General features: G+C 47.0%; 1 protein-coding gene across 2 annotated transcripts in view; it reads left to right on the plus strand.

The window, feature by feature from the left end:
- Positions 1–1011: 1011 nt before the first annotated feature.
- Positions 1012–18226, plus strand: part of NEURL1B (neuralized E3 ubiquitin protein ligase 1B) — a 37673-nt gene continuing 20458 nt past the window's right edge. Inside the window, exon 1 of one of the 2 annotated variants that reach the window (XM_054841432.1) lies at positions 1012–1117. Coding sequence is in view for 1 of the 2 variants with exons in the window: in XM_054841431.1 (XP_054697406.1) it covers positions 1767–1797 (31 nt within the window). In the remaining variant the exon portion in view is untranslated. Of the gene's footprint in view, positions 1118–1658; positions 1798–18226 lie in introns of those variants that run through there. The other variant, XM_054841431.1, reaches the window with a different exon arrangement.

An 18226-nucleotide genomic window follows, 5' to 3' on the forward strand; every position in this document is an offset into this window, starting at 1 on the left:
GGCACACAGCCCACACATGGCACACACATCAGCTGCCCTGGCAGCCCCCGGGGAACCGCAGAGATCCAGCTGCGGAGAACCCCTCTGCCGCCTCTGGCTTTTTAAGGCTCATTTAAGCCCTAAAATAACAACTACCACTCCCTGCTGAGGGAAACTGGCCGGGATTAGCTAAAACCTCCCATTCTCCGCTGTCTAGTGAAACAAGGACTTTCCCCTCTGTGTAAATAGGATGTCTTTGCTCCCCTCCCCTTCTCCCTGAAGGGGAGCACTGTGCTTCAGCGCGCTCGATCCTGCCCTCTGACAGCTCCCGCATGTGGTTTACAGCTCAGGGCACTGAAGACAGTGGGAGACATATGCTAACCTAAGATGACAGCAGATGGGTGCAAGTGCTTTTAAGAACAGCTGCTGGTGTCTCATTCGATAATCCCATTTTTAACAAATCCATATGATGGCAAAAAATACTGGAAATTAGGTTTTTCTGTCCCCTCTCATCTCCCGAGCCATACTTGACCCGTTCAACATGATCTAGGGATTAAAGGCTTGTTATTTTTGCTTCCGTACAATAGATCAGAGCCTGATCTCTGCCAGGCTGTTGAGCTACTGCTCCTTTGCTCTCCCCCTCTTTCCGCTTTTTTTGTGTCCCAGGACATGTGATAATCCGCAGATGTGACTTCTGCAAAGGGACACGATGGATTTTCCCAAACACTATGTGCTGCGGCATTAGCCCACTGTGTTGGTTGCAGCACGTTTTGTAACTCTGATCCTCCCATTTCTCCATTCTTAAAACTACAAAAACAGCCTCAGAGAAGAAAGGCTTGGCAGCATCACCCCTCAGCAGCACAAGTGCGACCAGGAAGAAAAAGGAAGCCCTTGCTCTTCTCTAATGGGGCTAAAAACATGCTTTTACAGCTGAGATTGGAAGAGAGAGAAATTGTGAGGCAAATCTTGTCAATACTGCACTTTAGGCTGTCGGCTGAGGTGTCCTTCGTCACCATGGTATCGGTGTGCTTCAAACTAATAACGAATTTGCCAACACAACACTCCTGCTAATACCTTCAATTCCCAGATGGGGAATCCGTGTCACTGAGATGCAAAGTGGCTTATCCAAGGTCACCCCGTAAGTAAATGGCACGGAGGGGAAAAGAGCTCGGTTTATCGACTCCCAGTGTTCCCCAGTGCAGTTTGTACCCTCTGGGAAGGTTTTGCTGATAGAAAGGGCTGTCCTGAGGATAAGGGTGGAATTGCCAGCCATGCCCTCCTGCTCTCCAAACCACTTTTTTTCTGAGAGAGAAAGAATTTTTTTTTTTTTTTCCTACGGGAGAGAGGCAAAAAGTAGTTTCCTGGGGTCGATGGACCCTCTTGGAAAGAGCCAGCCCCGTGTTTACCCAAAACCCCGGCTAGCAGCCCCCGCAACAGATACCAGCCGGTTTTCGCCGTAGTTTCTCAGCCCCCGTTACCACCCCGCGCAGGGCGGAGCGCGACCGGTGCCGGCTCGGGCCCCGCAGCCCCAAACGTCCCGGAAAGGCACCGGGGAAGGGGAGGGGGGCTTGGGGCGGGGGCGCGGTCACGGCGGCCAGCGGCGTCCCGGGCTCGGCGGCGGCTCCACCGGGGGCGGGCGAGGCCGGGCGGCGGGGCGGGCCGGGGCGGGGCGCGGCGCGGGGGGCGGTGCGGCTGGGCGCGGAGCGCGGCAGCGGGAGGCGGGCGCTGTCCATGGCCCTGCGGAGCGCCGGGCCGCCCCGGGCTCCGCCGCGCCGCCGAGCGGAGCGATGGGCAACACGGTGCACAAGACCCTGGCAGGTACCGGCGGGGGAAGCGGGGCGGCGGCGGAGCGCGGGGGGCTGCGGGGCGCTGGGCGAGTCCCGTCCCGGGAGATGCTGGGGGAGAGCCGGGCGCGGCGGAGGGAGCGACCCGGGGAGGTCGGGCGGGCTGTGCCGCCTCCGGGTCCCTGCCCCGCGCCCGGTGGAGCGGCCCGGGATGAGCCGAATATTTTTTTAAAAAATAAAATTATTATTTTTAATGGTCGCCGCCGCGACGGGCACCGAGGCGGTGATGCTTAAGCGGCGGGGTACAGCTTCACCCATGTGAGAGCGACAAAAGCGGGTGAAGCGGAGCTGTTCTGGCGGCTGAAGCAGCGATCCCCTTCCTTTCAGTCGAATCCTTTTAGGGGCTTGCTTTTTCATTTGCCCTTCTGTGTTGTTTGGTTTTGGTTTTGTTGCTTTTTTTTTTTTTTTTAACGTAACTTTAATGTGGAGAGACCTTAGGTGTTCAGAGTCACCAGAAGAAAACTTTGAAGGCAGGTCTGAAATGTTTGGTAGACTGCCCTGGTTTTAAACTGCCTTCTTAGCAAATTGTGCTGTTACACAAGAGACGTACAGATTCTTCTCCTTTGCAAGTTCATAATTGTGGAGCTTTTTCCTCCTCAGAGAATTGGTGCATAATAAAAGCAGTTGGTCTCTATAGAATCAACAGTATTGAATTACTGAGCCATTGCCAGTCTGTATCTTCAGCTAGTTTGCTTTTCTTTTCTTTTCTGCTCTTGCAGAGCTCCTGCGTTGCATCCTTTGTACTTTGGTCTCCAATAAATAAAAAGGGTATTATTAAACTTTTTTAAAGAAGCAGGAGGACCTATTGAACACACGCACATGCCTCCCGGTAATCAGCCAGGGAGCTGAATATAGAAATAAAGAGAGGAATAGATTTGCATTTGGATGTGCCATATATTGTCTTTGCAAAGAGAGGGTGCTTGGGACCTTCAAGGCACAAAAGAAAGCTGCTAGACTTGTTGGTTAGCTGTGAACCTGTGATTAGATTTCTAGTTGCATCTTCTCTCCTTCTCTATTACATTTAAATGGGAAATTAGCTCTTTTCACAATAAGGAAGTTTTCTTTTTTTAAAATACCTCACCAACTGGCAAATAAAGACATTGTAAGGAGTGCATGACCTTGGTGAAAATTCAATTTGCAGGTCAGCTTTTCAGCTAGAGGCAACATCAAGGGCCACATGCAAAAGACCTTGGAGAGCCAGGGAAATATCCTTGGGTCAGGGGAGGTTACCTCGGTAAGGCTAGAACTTCCCAAAGAAAAAATATCTGTACCTGCTGGGACGTGGGATCTAGCTGTGAGCTCTGTTCTGGAAGGCTGAGAGTTGTATCAGCCGTTCTGCCTATTGCTGGAACAGTCTCTCCTGAGCAGCCTTCATATGCACAGCCTTACACACGTGAATTTAAAAAAAGGGATGACATCAGTTGTACCGCAGTTCTGTGATTAAAGAGTTCCTAGCAGTGCTTTCAAAAGAAGTCGTTAAGAAAGAGGAAAAGTTTCATGGAAAAAACTGAAGACTTGATTTATGTAGACCTCCCAACTGTTAACATTGTTCTGGTGGCCTAGAAAATCTCTGACCTGTCCTGCCAGGTGGAGACCATCTGTAAGGATTGCTTTGCTGGGGATAGTCCATTTGCAAACATTTGTCAAATTGCGCAAGGCAAAACCATGCAGGACTCTTGAACACCGTTTGCTAATGTGCTGGAAGATGCTGAAACTATGTCTTTTCCCCAAATTCAGCTGTGTTCAGTTTTTACAGAGTAATGACAGTTAAAAAAGCTGCTAACCTGTGGCTGCAGAAGAGATTTTGGACGTTTGCAGTTTGGAAGTTTATAAACATATTTTGTCAAGTTGGACACAATTCAGCAATTTTTCACATTGATGTGCTCAGGTGCATTGTTTGTCTTTCATTATCCAAATGGCATTATGGAGGGGAGCAGGTTTAGAACTGTTCTTGGAACAGTCCTTTTGAAAATTACCAAGTTTTTCAGGAAGACTGAATCGTTGGATGAAATCCTATTTATAAATGCTATGGCAGTTTAGAATTACTCAAAGCTAATCAATCAGAATTAAGTCTTTCCTCTACTTTGTCCAAAATGCACCTCTTTCCTCACCCTGGCAGACTGAGCAATGCACTTTCATTCTCATTTTAACTAGCAGAGGAATTGCTCTCCCCTATCCCATGGGCTGAAGTAATTTATTAAAGCAAAAACCAAACAGAACACCCCCAAATTAAAATTTGCCTACCTGTTGTGTTAAATCGGTTAACTGTAGAAGCCTACTGATGTTGTTCCCCTTTTGTTGTTTGTTCACCATAAATAGCTCAAGGTGGAAAGTGTAGAGGAAACGTAGAGGGACCTTCATCATTTGGCTTCTGGAAAAGCCGAACAATCAACAATTAGGTTTTATATAGAAATGGAAATACTCTTCTCAAATAGTGGAATTCAATTTTAAATCCTATTAAATGCAGTTCAACTAATTTTTATACCTAAATTTGATCGAATATATTTGCTGTGCTTGCTGCATCTTTAAATCCTTGCACAGCCTCACCCTTTCTCTCCATATTTCCATGCAATGATACAAGAGCACACGCTGTCAGTGCTGGAGAAATTTATATTTGGGAAACTTGTGTTTGCCAAGTATCTGATGGTTTACACACAATGGATAAAGGCTTTGTCAAATTAACAGCGAGGTTTCTAACCAGAGTGGTATTGAAATGAGTAATAGGCTAGGGCTAATGAAAGGCAGCTTCTATATTTGAACCGGTTGAGGAGGCATTTGAATGGAAAAGAGCTGTGTCAGATACACTTAACAACGGTCCTGAGGTGGTGGTGGAAATCGCTCTTATCTAGATGACAGCTGAATGACACAGACACATTCCTCCAGTGGGACGGTTGCCTCCTGCGGCTGCCTGACCCTGGAGGGGTGAGCAGGACCTCCTCACCTTCGGGCTCTGTCGAGGTGCTGGCCACAGCCGCTCGGCGCTAGCCCGTTGCTGACCCTTCCTGCATCTCCAGTGGAAGGATCTCCTGCTGCACCTCCCGTGCAGTGTGGGAATTTACACTTGAATGTCGATATTTTCTTGCCTCCCTCCCCTTACCACTGCCCATTGTTTGAGACGATTTGCAGGCAGGTGGTTAGGCAAGAGTGAATTCTTTATTATTGAGGCACACCGCTTTTCTATCTCCTGCAGGTGATAAACTAGGTGTGCAGCATTGCAGCTGATGGGCGGAACGTGTCCTGACCTGCAGAGTGGGCTGGGAGGCCGCACGGATGGTGGTGGTGGATGGGTTGCATACTGACATCGGGCTTTATGGCCTTGTGGCTGCTCTTACATGCGGTGCTCTGCAGATCAGTTGCTCTCTTGAGTTAACTCACTGGTGAGCGAGGCAGTGAGCAACACACGTCCACATATAACCTTCATGGGTGGTGCTAATTTCTCCGTGCTAATTGCTTTCCTTGGCAGACACTTTGGGGCTCAGAAAATGGTTAGTAGCCAGATGGGGGCACAAAGCCTGGAGATGCGGGAGGCCAGTGGTACTCCAGGGCTGGCAGGCTGGGAGAGGTGAAAATTCCCCTGACCTGGCAAAGCCCTTACAGGGAGCTGCGAGGCGCAGGAAATGGCGAGGAACAACATCTAGGAGAGTCGGGCAGGCAGCAAGTGTCCTTGCGGTGCACGGCAGCTCGTGGCGGCGGGGTGAGCATGCACAGCTGCTGCCGCGGGCAGGCAGCGCAGGCAGGAGGCAGTTGCTGGCCGAAGCAGAGGACTTTCCAGTTGGGATCCAGTTGTTGATCCTGGCCCAAATAGGGTCATTGGTATTTAACAAAGGAGCCAAATTCCCTTTTAAGAATCCGACTCAGATCTGATTGCAGTGCTTCTCCCACAGCCTTCCTCACAACTGCGAGGAATACCAAGTATGAGTGGCATTTGTGTCTGGTAAACACAAGGGAGAATGGGGCTTGTTCTGGCAGAAGTGACTTCAATTTCTTATTTTCAAGATATTATTTTGTATTCTTAAGAAAAATGCTTTTAATAGTTAACCCTTTCTGAGCAAGTCAGAAGTCCCAAGTTTAGACCTTCACCGGGCTGATGCTCCCATCTGCCAGTCTTTTGTAAAATGGTGATGGCCATAGGGTCCTGGTTACAGTACTGCAGCAGGAATTTATAGCCTGTGGGTAAAAGATGATGCTTCTTTCTTTAAAATACTGATGCCTGTTACCATAACATACACACTTCTTTTGTAAGAAATGAGTAGTAAAGACCATGTAGTGGGAAAAGATCTCTCTGCCATTTCTAGGGGCTAAAATTTCAGCTTCAAGGAGCATTTTTGTTTAGATTCGTTCTCTGGTCCCTCCTCCTGCTTTAGTTGCTAGTGATACACCGTAGGAGGAGTTCTCAGTGTTGTGAGTAGGGAATTAGTTCAGTAAATTTTTTGGTTTGGTTCCAGTCTGACTTCAACAAAACTACAAAATAACACTTCAGGTTGTTCTGGTTTGAGTGAAAAAGGTACCTGTTCAGACCAGTTTTTCATTTGGGTTTGGTTCAACTCTGATCCACACTGATTACAGGTGTTAACCCTGCCTCAGTAACAGCCCTATTTTGCCTGGGTTTTGCCTCTTTTAGTCCAGGAGTTGAGGTTTCTGGAGTCTGTCATCAATTTTGCTTCTGGCTCCCTCTGTGACCTTTGAGAAAGTGGCGTCAGCGTACTCTTGCTTTGTATGTAAGGGAGGTAGGAAACACTGGCTCACGCGGGTATACGAGAGTTAATTAATTAACATGCAGGCATGAAGCATCTCCAGGAAGAAGGTCATGGAAGTGCAAAAAAAAATAGATTAATTCGCTGCTTCTTTTGTAGCTTTCTGCTTTTCCACTCTTCAAAAGGAAACCTGTGAAACTGCTCAGCCTTCACTGTGATTTAGAGCTGGAACAAGTTGGTCATATACTGAGGACTATCTTTAACCAGCCTCGCGCAGTACATACCCAAAAATGTGCTGCAGCCAACTGGCATGATTAATTCAGCGCTGCCATTGGCATCTCGGCTGTTGAGACTGGAGAAACAACTGTACTCGAATCCAGGAAGGCATCTCCTATCACGACGGTGCTAAGTGGAGCTGTGTGTCATGCCCCATGGCCGCTGTGCTGTCAGACGCGCACAGCACATTGCCAAGTGTGTCATTAAAGCGAGAGCTTTTTGTTGCTCTCCACTCTCACGCTGGATAGTGCTGGGCAGGTGCCCTCTCTTCTGTTTTACTGTTTACGCTCTAGAGGGGAATTGTTTTACTAAGGGGTAGGATATCTGGCAAACTGCACTTTTCCCCTTTTATTTCTTTAGATAATTGCCGCAGGTCGGAAGGACCTGTGCGTCACCATCTGACCCTACTGTAGATGCTTAAAATCACACCTCTAAGCCTGTGTGGGTAGGCAAAACTCTGAGAGAGCCCTCACCGCAGGCAAAGGAAATTGCAGCTTCCCAGCATGTTACAATTTGACAGCCTATGGAGGTGCTTAACTATGTTTAAGGTATTTAACTTTAGGCAGTCAAGTTTCAATGTGCGGGCATTAATGTTTACTTGTCATGAAAAGGATGAGTCACCTTGAAGCTTACGTCGTGCTTCTCTTCCCATTCTAGTAAGGATCCTCCTTGCGTATCACATTCAATGGCGTATCACATTCAATGGCTTTTCAATTAGGAATGCAAATAAGCACCTTGGATTTCATTAGCTCCAGTAGATTTAGCATTCAAGCTCATTGAGTTTCGGAGTTGTGCTTTTGGACAGTCAGTGTCCTGCTGCAGTTTGCCTTGAAAGGAAACATTTTCTTTCTCATCAGCATCCCACTGATTACAGAGCCTACCTGTGCGGGTTGGTAGCTAAAATAAGAGCAGGCTTTCCTCAGGTGGAGTGCGCGTGTCACCGTGATGGATGTGGTGGGTTCAGGAGAGAAGCAGGGAAGCAAATCTGCTGATCCAGGCAGGGGGAGAGCTAGCGAGAACCCAGGAGCAGGGGCTTCATGAGCTGCAAGGTGTGATCTCCTGAAACACGTGTCAGATCCCATTTGAGTTTTCTTACGGGGACGGTGTGTGCAATCTCCTCCATCTCTTCTCTTTGTGTTTCCATCTGTCTTATCTCCTTTGTTTGTCTCCTTTCTTGTGCCCAGAGCAGTTTGGCATCCTGCGCCTGCTGCCGCTTCTTGCCACGGCAGCCAAACCGCACGGCTGACTCATGACGTGCACCTTCCCTGCTCCTAATGAGCTCCTCGGCCACACGCTCATTTAGGGCTTCCTGGTGTCAAAATATAGCTTGGCCGGCAAACCATTCTCCAGACTTTACCCAGAGGGCAGATGTGGGGTCGCTTAGCAGCAAGCGCAGAAAGCGGTGGGAGCCCGAAGGGCTGTTGGAAGGGACCTGGCTCCGTGTCACATCTTGGGGAGGCTTTTCCATCTGCAGCAGCTGGAGGAAGTTTTGCTATAGGAACATTTCTATACTTTGCTCCGTCTGATTTAGGCAGCTTCTCCACCCTTGCCCTTGGTGTCACTAACCTGCTGTGTCCTGGAGGGGACTGACCCTGCGTCAGTGGGCCGTTAGTCTATTTGATGGCCCCAGTGCCCTTAGGTTGTGAGGTCCTACCACCTTTCTGAAGACCTCCCCATCCCACCTCTTTGCATGCCGCAAATACAGCAGGACTTCCCAGAGGCATCAGCTGGGGTAGACCCTTCCCGACGGTCCCTTATCTAAAGGTGTGTGCCCATGGGAGGGCATGCTAGGTGCAAAGCAGATGCTGTTTACTCTGGGTTGTTCCATATCTTGATGATGGCTGTATTTTTTTCCCCTCTATATGTTAAAAAGCATGAATCACTGGCACCGAGACGTCTGCTTGAAAGCTTTATCTCGGCATACCTGTGCCAGCGTTTCCCTTCAGACCTGGATACCTTGTTGTCTCAATTACTGAGTGCTGGAACATTAAATTCCTGATGTCTGAACAGTTGAAGTGGGGCTTTGGGGAGGAGTGAAGGAGGGGAAAGTGATTTCTTGCTTGTTAATTTGTTTTTCCCTCTGTGTCCAGGGAGATACCTTCCTCTGCTGCGTGTAAGTAGGGCTTGCTTTCCACCCAGGAGTTTTTTCTCTTGGTTCTTTCAGACCTCTGGCTCAGAGATCTCCTGCTGAGAGGATCAGACCCCATCCCTTTCCCTGCTCTGGCAAACCCATGTCTTTTTTTCCTTTCTACACCAACAGGGCTGGGGTAAAGAAACCAAAGAAGAAGAGAAGAAATGACTTCTCGCTTGCTGCTGGAATTACACAGGAAGATTCTTTAAAGAAAAACCATTTAACTGCATTTCAAAGCTTTTTGGTGCAGCAGGAAAATCACATTTAGGATTTTTTTAAGAGCTATTGATGCTTTGAGGGGAGAAAAACGGATGCAGTTGTGTTTGTGGAGTTGTGGGCTAGATAGTTGCATATAACAGGTTTCGTTTTCTCAGTTTTCTTGTTTCACTGTGGATATTTACATAATAACGAGACTTTCGTGCTTTAGGAATTCTCCTATTTTAACCATCCATTTGTCTGTGACAAGGTTTCTTGTGATTGCACTCCTGATGGCATAATGTCTTATGGCTATGTTGGAGAAATAAATGGACCACAGAAAAACAAAGCTCTGTTTTCCATAGCCTGTGTAGCAACGCAGGGAAGACAGTCAGTCAAGACAGAATTTCCCTGAGCGAAAGTTTTCTGTCAGGTTTCCAAATGTCAGGGAAAAAAGTTGTTTGATTTTTGCCCTTCTCCATAACTCGAATGTTAAATCTGCCAAGCCCTGCCTTGACAAGCCAAAGATAAAAGATAGAATATCCCATTTGGCAGCAGAAATGAAATAATTTCATTCAGGTTTATCTCTCTTTCCTGAGCGATAGCTAGCACTGTGGCAACAGCTTTTCTCAGCCTGTTATCTGTTTTGGTCTCATTGGGGCACCAGCTTCTCAGCTTAGCATGTTCTGTAATTTATGGAGTGGAGTTCAAAAGTTATCTCCTCGGTGTGATGCTAAGGTTGATAGCATAATTCCTAATGAGGGGAAATTGCTATTTCTTGAGGTCTTGAACTTGACACGGTTGGATAGAGCTTTTTTTTTGGTAACAGAAAACACTTGATGCTTGAGATCTGTCTGGTCAAGCGTCCTGACGGTGGCCAAAATTGCTGCTAAGAGGAGCAGCTAAGAGGCTGCAATGAAATTACAATTTTTTTTGGAGGCAACAGGACCAGGACCTCTGAGCACGTGCTCTCCAGAAGGCAGCCAGGCAGGTTAACACTGAAGCCTTGGTGGAGTACAGTAAATTGGAATATGTGTATCACTGGAGGTCTTAAAGAACAAGTTTGTTATTCATCAGCTAGGAATGGCATTGGTAGAGCTAGTCCCATCGGAAGGTAAAGGTGGGCTAGATGGTCCCTGCAGGCTCCTGCAGGTGTTCCTGCAAAAAAATGCCTCTCTAAAGGGGTGTTCTTTGGTGGTGCTTTCCTTGGGATGCTGTCAAAAACTCTTGATTACTTTGTCCTGCAAAGTGACAGGGTTTCTAAGTATGAAAACTGAAATACTTTACTGACTAGCTGTTGCTTCACTTTTAGCGATAAAGAGCATTAGCTGTATATTATGTGGTGGCCATTGTGCTGGCTTATAAAACAGAGATAACTTTCATATGATGGTTCACGGGGACAAACTACACAATGGAAAGAGTGTTCAGCTCAACTTTTATCCGAGAATCAGAGTTGGATTTGCTCTGGGGCGCGGTGCCCCTTGGGGCTCCGCAGCTGGCTGGTGAATGGAGCCCTGTGCCAGAGGGGCTGGGGACGAGCCCGCGGGGACACGGGACATGGCACGGGGTCCGCACGAGAGCCTTGTCAGCAGAGACGGCTGAAAAATAAAAGTTGAACATCGAGACCATGCGTGCAGGGAGGGAAAGCCTGATACCAGCGGAGCTTCCCTGCACTTGCGTGGAAGAAGGCTTGCAGATATTTCAGTATGCCAGGCGTTTTGGTTGATCTCTCCTGGAAAGGAGATGTCCTCTGAAGAGTCTGAGGCAGATCTTCACACTGGCATCTGATTTGTGAGTCTTAAATAGCAATTACTGGGTGATTTGCCAGCAGCAGAACAGCACTACTTGTGCTGCCGATGTGATCAAAGGGAGAGGGTGAGAAGGACAGATGCTTCCCAAGTCAGAATTTCAAGGAAATCCATCTCGGTTAAAGTTTATAAAAACTGATCTTCGCCAACAGACCCTATAGCGTGTCTTTAAATACCACAGCCTTGAACAGCAGTCTGTACTGAGTCATGCCTGGGGACTGCTGTTATTAGGGGATATTATGAGAGCTAGGGAAAGGCAGAGCAAGATACAACCACACACACGCACTCACAAAAAAAGACTAAACGCTGTTAAGTACCCAAAATCAATCTTCTGAGTCTGGGTGTTGTTTCCAAGAATGTCTGAGTGGCTCGGGGCAGACTTAGCCTGATTGCAGTTTGTTTTGCCCCTCAGCAGCGGCAGTTGTGCTGCGCTGTGGATGCTGGCCTCGTATGGACTGGCTTGGCAGCCACCACCCGACGTAGGAAAACTTATCTCCCGCTTCACCTTGTAGGTTCGGAGATCTGGCAACAAGTGCTTTTATGTAAGACCTTTTGTATACATGGAATTGTGCAGGAAGAGAGGGGTTTTTTTTCTGAAATAAGAATGCCTTCTTCCAAATTAGCTTAGTCTACTGCTTATGTTATCTGCTTTGAAAAGGCATGTGAGCGTGCCAAATACTAGTGTCTGCACATAGATACTGGCAATAATGAATCTGCTGTCCATTTGCACCTTGCCTTGTTCCAAAATAACTTTCATGTCTAGACAAAGGATGCAGCTCACCTGCAAGGCTCGGCTATCCCCTCTGTTTTGCCATTGCATAGTAATTAAGATATTAATTTATTGTAAAGAGTTCCAAGAAATGCCTCTGCAACCCCAATGTTTATGTAAGAGGAAAAAGAGAAATTCGTAATTTATTGAATTTGTGTGTGTTCTGCTGGGATTATTCATTGGAGGAACGTACTAACTGATTTTTTTGTATCCTAGTAACCAACTGCGGTTGCTTTTCCATGAATAATCTTTATGGTTTAACTTGACCAGCCAAATCTAGAAGGGAAAACTCAAGTAAATTAAATTTACCAAGGCAAATAATTACAAGGCACAGATAGTTTTTTGCAGGTGCGAGAGAACAATTCTTTTTCTCCCTCATTTAACTACATAATAATCAGATTGACAGATGCTGTCTGGAGAGTCTGATTTTACTGAGTGGAACAATAGCGGAAGTTTGAGTCATTACGAACTAAACTTCAAAACTTGATTTGTTTAATATTCATAATTAATGAGTTGGTTAAAACAGTCCTTTCCTCCCTCAAACAAGCAATGTGATGGTTTCCAGCGCTTCCTACTAGCAGTGCCGAGTATTTCCTTTCTATGGGTGCCAGGGTGGGGAGCCCGGGGTGGGGGTCCCCTGCGGCTCCGAGTTCCCAGCCCTGCTGCTCACGAGGACACTGTGAGGCTTAGTTACTAAAATGCTTGGTGAAGCCCTTTCGCCCTAAAATGCCGGCTCTGCGTGGAACAACCAGAGTTTATCACTTAATAAAAGTGTACTCATTTTTCTCCTTTAAAATTTACTTTGATTAAAAATTAGCCCCTTTTCAAAATTGAGTTTCAGGGAATCATGTTTCTTTTGAAATGTGTCTTGCTCTTAGAAATATTAAAAGCTAGTTTTAGAAGCAAAACAAAAATAAAAAATTACTTCCCAGCTCCCTGAACATGTTTACTATTTCTCCCACCCTCTTCAAGCATTCAGCTGACCATCTCTAAGCAGAGGGCAGAGGTACATTCCTCCCAGAGAGGTCAAAACTGCTTCTCATTTTAAAACAAACTATTTTCAAACCATCCTTTTGTATGCATTCCAATTTAGTAAATGTTTATACACCCACATAAAAAAACTGCACTCCTGTAAATACTGAAATCTGTGGGCACGCCAGTAGAATCAATCACCAAACCATGTCAACCAACCCTTAGCTGGTCACTCAGATTTTCCTTTGCGATGAGATTAACGGTACGACCTCATGAGGCAGTCCCAGAAGGACGGAGAAGCATTTCTTGTGTGCCTCTGAATCTTGACCATATTTTCCCCCTCTCCGATTTGCTCCCTGCCTCTTGCATCTCGAACACAGCCCTGCATCGGGCAGTCCTTTTTTCCTCTTTTCCAACGGACTAGAGGTGACGGGCAGAAATGTTAGGTAAGTCAGTGCTGAGGACCTTTCTATGCTTATATTCCTGTATTTTCCCTTTCTGTGCCTATGTTCCTGTACTTAGCCAGGGCATCACTTTGGAGTGGTTGCCGTTGTGCATCTCCAGCTGTCATTCATCACCGCAGACTCATCACCTCAGGTCTCTGCCTTACTGAGTCAACGCTCCTCCAAAGCTGTCCCTCTTTTTTCGTAATCTTTTTCCCCAGGGCTACCACCAGTGCCAGGAGCACTAGTTGTGGCTTGTCTTGTGTGGCAGTGAAAGAGTAGCTGCAGGGAGTGATGCTGCCTTATAGCTCACCGCTCTGCTGCCTTGGAGGGGGGGTGGGTTTTGGGACCTGAAATGCTTTTTCTCTGGGGAATTGACTGTTTCCCCCATGAGGTGTGTGGGCACGGCATGGTGGGTGGCAAAGGGGGTGTTTGGGGTGTAGACACAGCACTCCCCATGCTGGGAAGCAACCCCAGGACTGTAGTGCTGGGGAATGATGGAAGCAGACATGCCATCTGAGCTCCATCCTTCTGGTGGCCCCATGCAACCCTGGGTGTACATTCTGCACCAGGGCTTTGCCCGATGCAGACGTGTAGGTCCAACAAAGAGAAGGAAGAAATCTCCCCATCCAAAATGCCATGGGCCTGCCCTGCTGTCACAGGAGGGGGAGCTGCAGATAAAATTCAAATTCAGCAGTTACTGCTATGAGAAATGAGGCATCAACGCGAGGCAGATTGGAAAGATGGGAGCAAAGGCCTGTGCCTTGTGCAGTACTCGAGGAATACCATTAACGTGCCGGGGAGGCTCCCGGTGCTGCCTCTGGCTTGGAGAGGTTCATGGCTTGGCTGTGTCTGCTCTGCAGAGGGTCTGCTGGTATTGCCCCACCAGCTCCTCCTTATCAGGTGCCGCCTCAAACTAACAAGACACCGTTTTGCAGCACCCTGTGTTCTCCGAGCAAAGGAAGCATTGCAGTCAGAGAGCTTCTATGTGCCATTAATACCTGACCATATGGCACTGCTCGTGTGCAGGTGAGGGCTTCTGGTGGTTTATCAAGGGCACGAAACATTTCTGCTGTTGATCCTACTTGACCAGAGTGGCCTAGAAAAACCTCAAGGGGCACAGGAAGACATGCTGCTGTCTCACCAAGCTCTGTGTGTGGAGGAAACTGAGCTCGAAAGCATCCCAGAATTTACTGCGGTCAGACAGGCATCTGCCCCACCCTGGGGCTGTCGACAGGCAGAAGGTTTGCTGGTCCCATGTCCCAGGCTCTGTCTGAAAAACCCTCGCTGTGGTGCTAATGAAGGGGCTTTCTCACTGGGAACCGGGAGTTTCGAGCATATCTCAGCATACACAGAAACGTGGGAAATGGAAGGGGAAAGCAGGGCCAGGTCCAAGCAGGCGCTTGGGGCATGGTGTACATCCCAGAGTGATGCTGAGGACACGCTGTGCTGCTGTATCTGCCACAAGCAGCTCTTGCAAGCAGCAGGCTGGTTTCTCCAGCAAAGGGTGATGAGTTTGTCTTTGGTGGGTGCTCTGGTCTGCCTGTCCATCAGGAAAGGCTCAGACACGTACCAAAGCACATGTGTACCTTGCTGTGGCACACGCAGCGCGTCGGTGCTGGAAATCCTCTGTGGACCTGAGCCGATGGAGCTGTGCCAGGGTGGACATTGGCCACTGCCTTTTAGATGTTTTTTCAGCGTTATTTTTAGACATCTTGAGTGCAATTCGCTCCAGCTGAAGCCAGTTCCTCGATGTGCTGGCAGATGAGGGGTTGGGCAGACGGGAGCATGCCCGCTTGGGGGTAACGTGCTTTTCTGTGGGAGGACGCAGAGTGGTTTGGGAGAAGCTGAGCCTCTCCCCTTCTGCCAGCGGCGGGTCACTGCGATGAACGAGTTGCTCAGGAGAGGGCTTTTCTGCAGCTTTTCCATGCAGATTTGGTATTTCAAGAAGGCACCGGCTGAGCAGTGGCACTGGATTTGGGACCAGGGGAAAGCCTCCGTGTGGGTCTGCAGGTTTGCTGTACTTTTGGCATCCCTTTTACAGCATATTTCCAACTCAAAAGTCCGTGGGAGATGATGCGAGTGGCACATGCAGGATGGGAAACACTCGGTGCCATCTATTTTGAAGAAGCAGAGGGACAGCATGTAGTCATGCTGCTGCCTGTTTTATTGTGGCCAGAACCACCAGAGGCTCTAAGCTGTCAACACGTAATTGTATGTTTTTTGTCTGGTTATAAAAATTTTGTTCTACCAAAAAAAAAAAAAAAGAAGAAAGAAAGAATCAAAAGAACCACCCAAAGAGAAACAAATTCTTTCTCTCCACAGTTTTTCATATGTGATTTATAGGTGTGTTTTTCCAAGTAAATCCAGACAAGGCCACTGACTGACTCTGAATTAAAGTTTGATTTGGTTAATTGAAACAAGAGCCATCTGGGTGGAAACAGGAGGTTTTAGACAGCTGTTTAGATTGTTTCATGTGGGATTTCTAAAATTTCCAATTCCATAGTTACTAAGGAGCATGCTGCTTGACCACACAGCGGGGGTTTATAGGTGTAAATGATCTATGAAGAATACAAAATATGTAAGGCAGCTATAAAAATAACAACAGCTTGCAGCTCCACAGTAAACTGTTTTGAAGGTATCGACCAATTGTGCTCTGCTGAACGGTGGTCCAAGCTCCACCTTAAAAAGGTGGGAAAACATGATGAAAACCAGTGCTTTCTATTGCCTGGACGTCCCCTGGCAGGCAGGAGTCTACGGGCGATCACTGTTGAGGTTGCAGTGCTGTGTGTTTGCTGTGTAATTCACACATTCGTCCCATCTCTTGGGAGCAATTCGTTCCTCCAGGGGAGGGAGCAAAAAAAGGCTTTGGCCTTTCTTTTGGCCAAAAAAAAGCTGGCATTTATCTTCAACAGTGTAAGGAATTGTCTCTCATCTCCAGATTTCTTTGGTTCACCTGCCTTTATCATCTCTTGGCTGGGGTACCACAAAGGGAGAGCAAAGGGAGAAAAATGTTGATGTTGACTTAGGTGTGCTGGGATCAAATCCCACTGGCATTAGGAAGATTGGCATGGAGGCTTAAAAATAAACCTCTCTTGCTCCAATCCTTTTTGTGTTGAAATAATTGAAGACATTTGAGATGAAGAAAGGGGCTGAGGTCATTGTGTGTCCAGTAATGGTATGACTGTATTTTCTTTTGTTTGGACAGTTTAATGTATTGAAGTGGCTCTTGTTTCCTCTTATTAATGCCTGTAAATATCATGGAAAAGGATCTCACAGCTCAGCCATGCAGCAGCCAAGTGTTGCACAACCACCTGTGCCTCAGACTGGTTTCATAGCTTAGCAGAAAACTATGCATTTTGAAAAATTTCAACCAAGAAAAAAAGGATGCATCTTTTTTTAGTGGAACGTTTTCCTCTCTTTCTGGTCCAGCAAAAAAACGCTCTTCCTTTTTCTTTTCTTTTCTTTTTTCTTTTTTTTTTCTTTTTTTTTCTTTTTTCTTTTTTCCTTTTTTCTTTTTTCCTTTTCTTTTTTTCCTTTCTTTTAAAGACTTTTGGCTTTATTTCTGAAGATGTACTGTATTTAGAAACACCTATAGCCTATTTGTCTGAACAGTAACTAAAACAGCCAACAAAATATGTGATATTATTGTACAGGTTAGACTGTACATGAGTTGAGTGAAGTCACCAGCCCTTCAGATCACTTGAAAGAGTCTGGCCAGTATTAAATTTATTTAAAATCTCCCTGCTGGGACAGTGTTGGCCTCGGGCACCAGCCCACCCGGGGCAGGCTGGACTCAGCCCCTGTGCAGTTACCTGTAAGCTATTACAGTTCTCACCACCACAAATCCCTTTGTGCTTTGTGATGCCTCCAGGGAAACTAGCCTGGCAGAGTGAAGAGCTGTGCTTTCCCCCCACCCCGATTTAATTATAACCAGTTATTCCCATCCCCTTGCCCTGTTTTGGATTCTTTACATATTGTTTCGGAAAAGCTTAGTGGAATTGCAGCCTTTGTATATATAAAATATAGGATGATTGAAGACCTGGCCACTTCTTTATTTAACTTCCTCAGCCATGCGTTCCTCCCAAAGCATTTTCCCCTCTCGCTGCCAGATCACTGTTTAAACTGTGTGTAAATATAAAAGGAACTGTGGACAACGTTTAAAAATGCTGCACCATGTTGGGAGCAGGGCTTGCTGGAAAGAACATCTTCCTAGAGGCTTTTTTTCCCCTTTTCCTGTGGTTTTGCGGCTCCCTTAGGACAGATCAAAAGCCCTGTATGGGTGCCACTGTTAAGTCTAATGGCTCTCTGGTTATCCATCCTTGTTTGGACTGAAATAGTTCCACTGTTTTTTTCTTTTAAACTGAATTCTTTTCTGTCCTCTGAGTATAGAGAAGTTGTAATTTGAAGAAAAAAAAAAAAGAGACCCTTAGAACCACTATGAAGAGAGGAGATAAAGATGAAAGAGGCTTCTGTAACAAATTTGCGGCAAAGAAAAATAGCAGGTTTGTTCCCTTTATCATAAGGTTTTCTTGGAAAAAGTTGAAGGTGGAACCGAATGGCCATGCTCTCCTTTCTCCCCCTGTAGCATCGCTCTGAGTGCTGGTCTCGCCCTTCATCTGCAGCTTTTCTTCTGTAGTCCTGTCGCTGGATAATTCCTGTGCTTACCGGAGAGTTTTCTTGTGTTTTTACTGAGCGTGCAAAACACGCTCAGCTTGTAACGCTTCTTGGCTCGAGCATTACATGCCCCACCTGAGTCTCCCCCGGTACAGCTCAGCTGTGGCGTGGTGCGGTACAGTACGGTATGGTACGGTATGGTACACACGCAGACCCGGGGAGGGCTCTGGCAGCATGTCTTACCTACTGGCCTTTCTCCAACATGCTTTTTGGAGGTGGGAAGGGCATGAGTATAAACTATATACAGTCTGAATTCAGAGGGATGAAGACAACGTAAACACTGGCTTTTAGGGTGTTTTCAGAGAACAATGCATCAAAACCCAGGCTAAATCACTGCTATTACTTTTCAAATCTTTTTTTCTCCCTGTTTCACAAGCTGCCCTCCTGGTGCAGTGCCGTCATGCTGCCTGTCTGTAGGGGATGGGTGGGTTTCCTGCA

Source organism: Grus americana, chromosome 14, assembly GCF_028858705.1.
Source record: "Grus americana isolate bGruAme1 chromosome 14, bGruAme1.mat, whole genome shotgun sequence".
NCBI lineage: Eukaryota > Metazoa > Chordata > Aves > Gruiformes > Gruidae > Grus > Grus americana.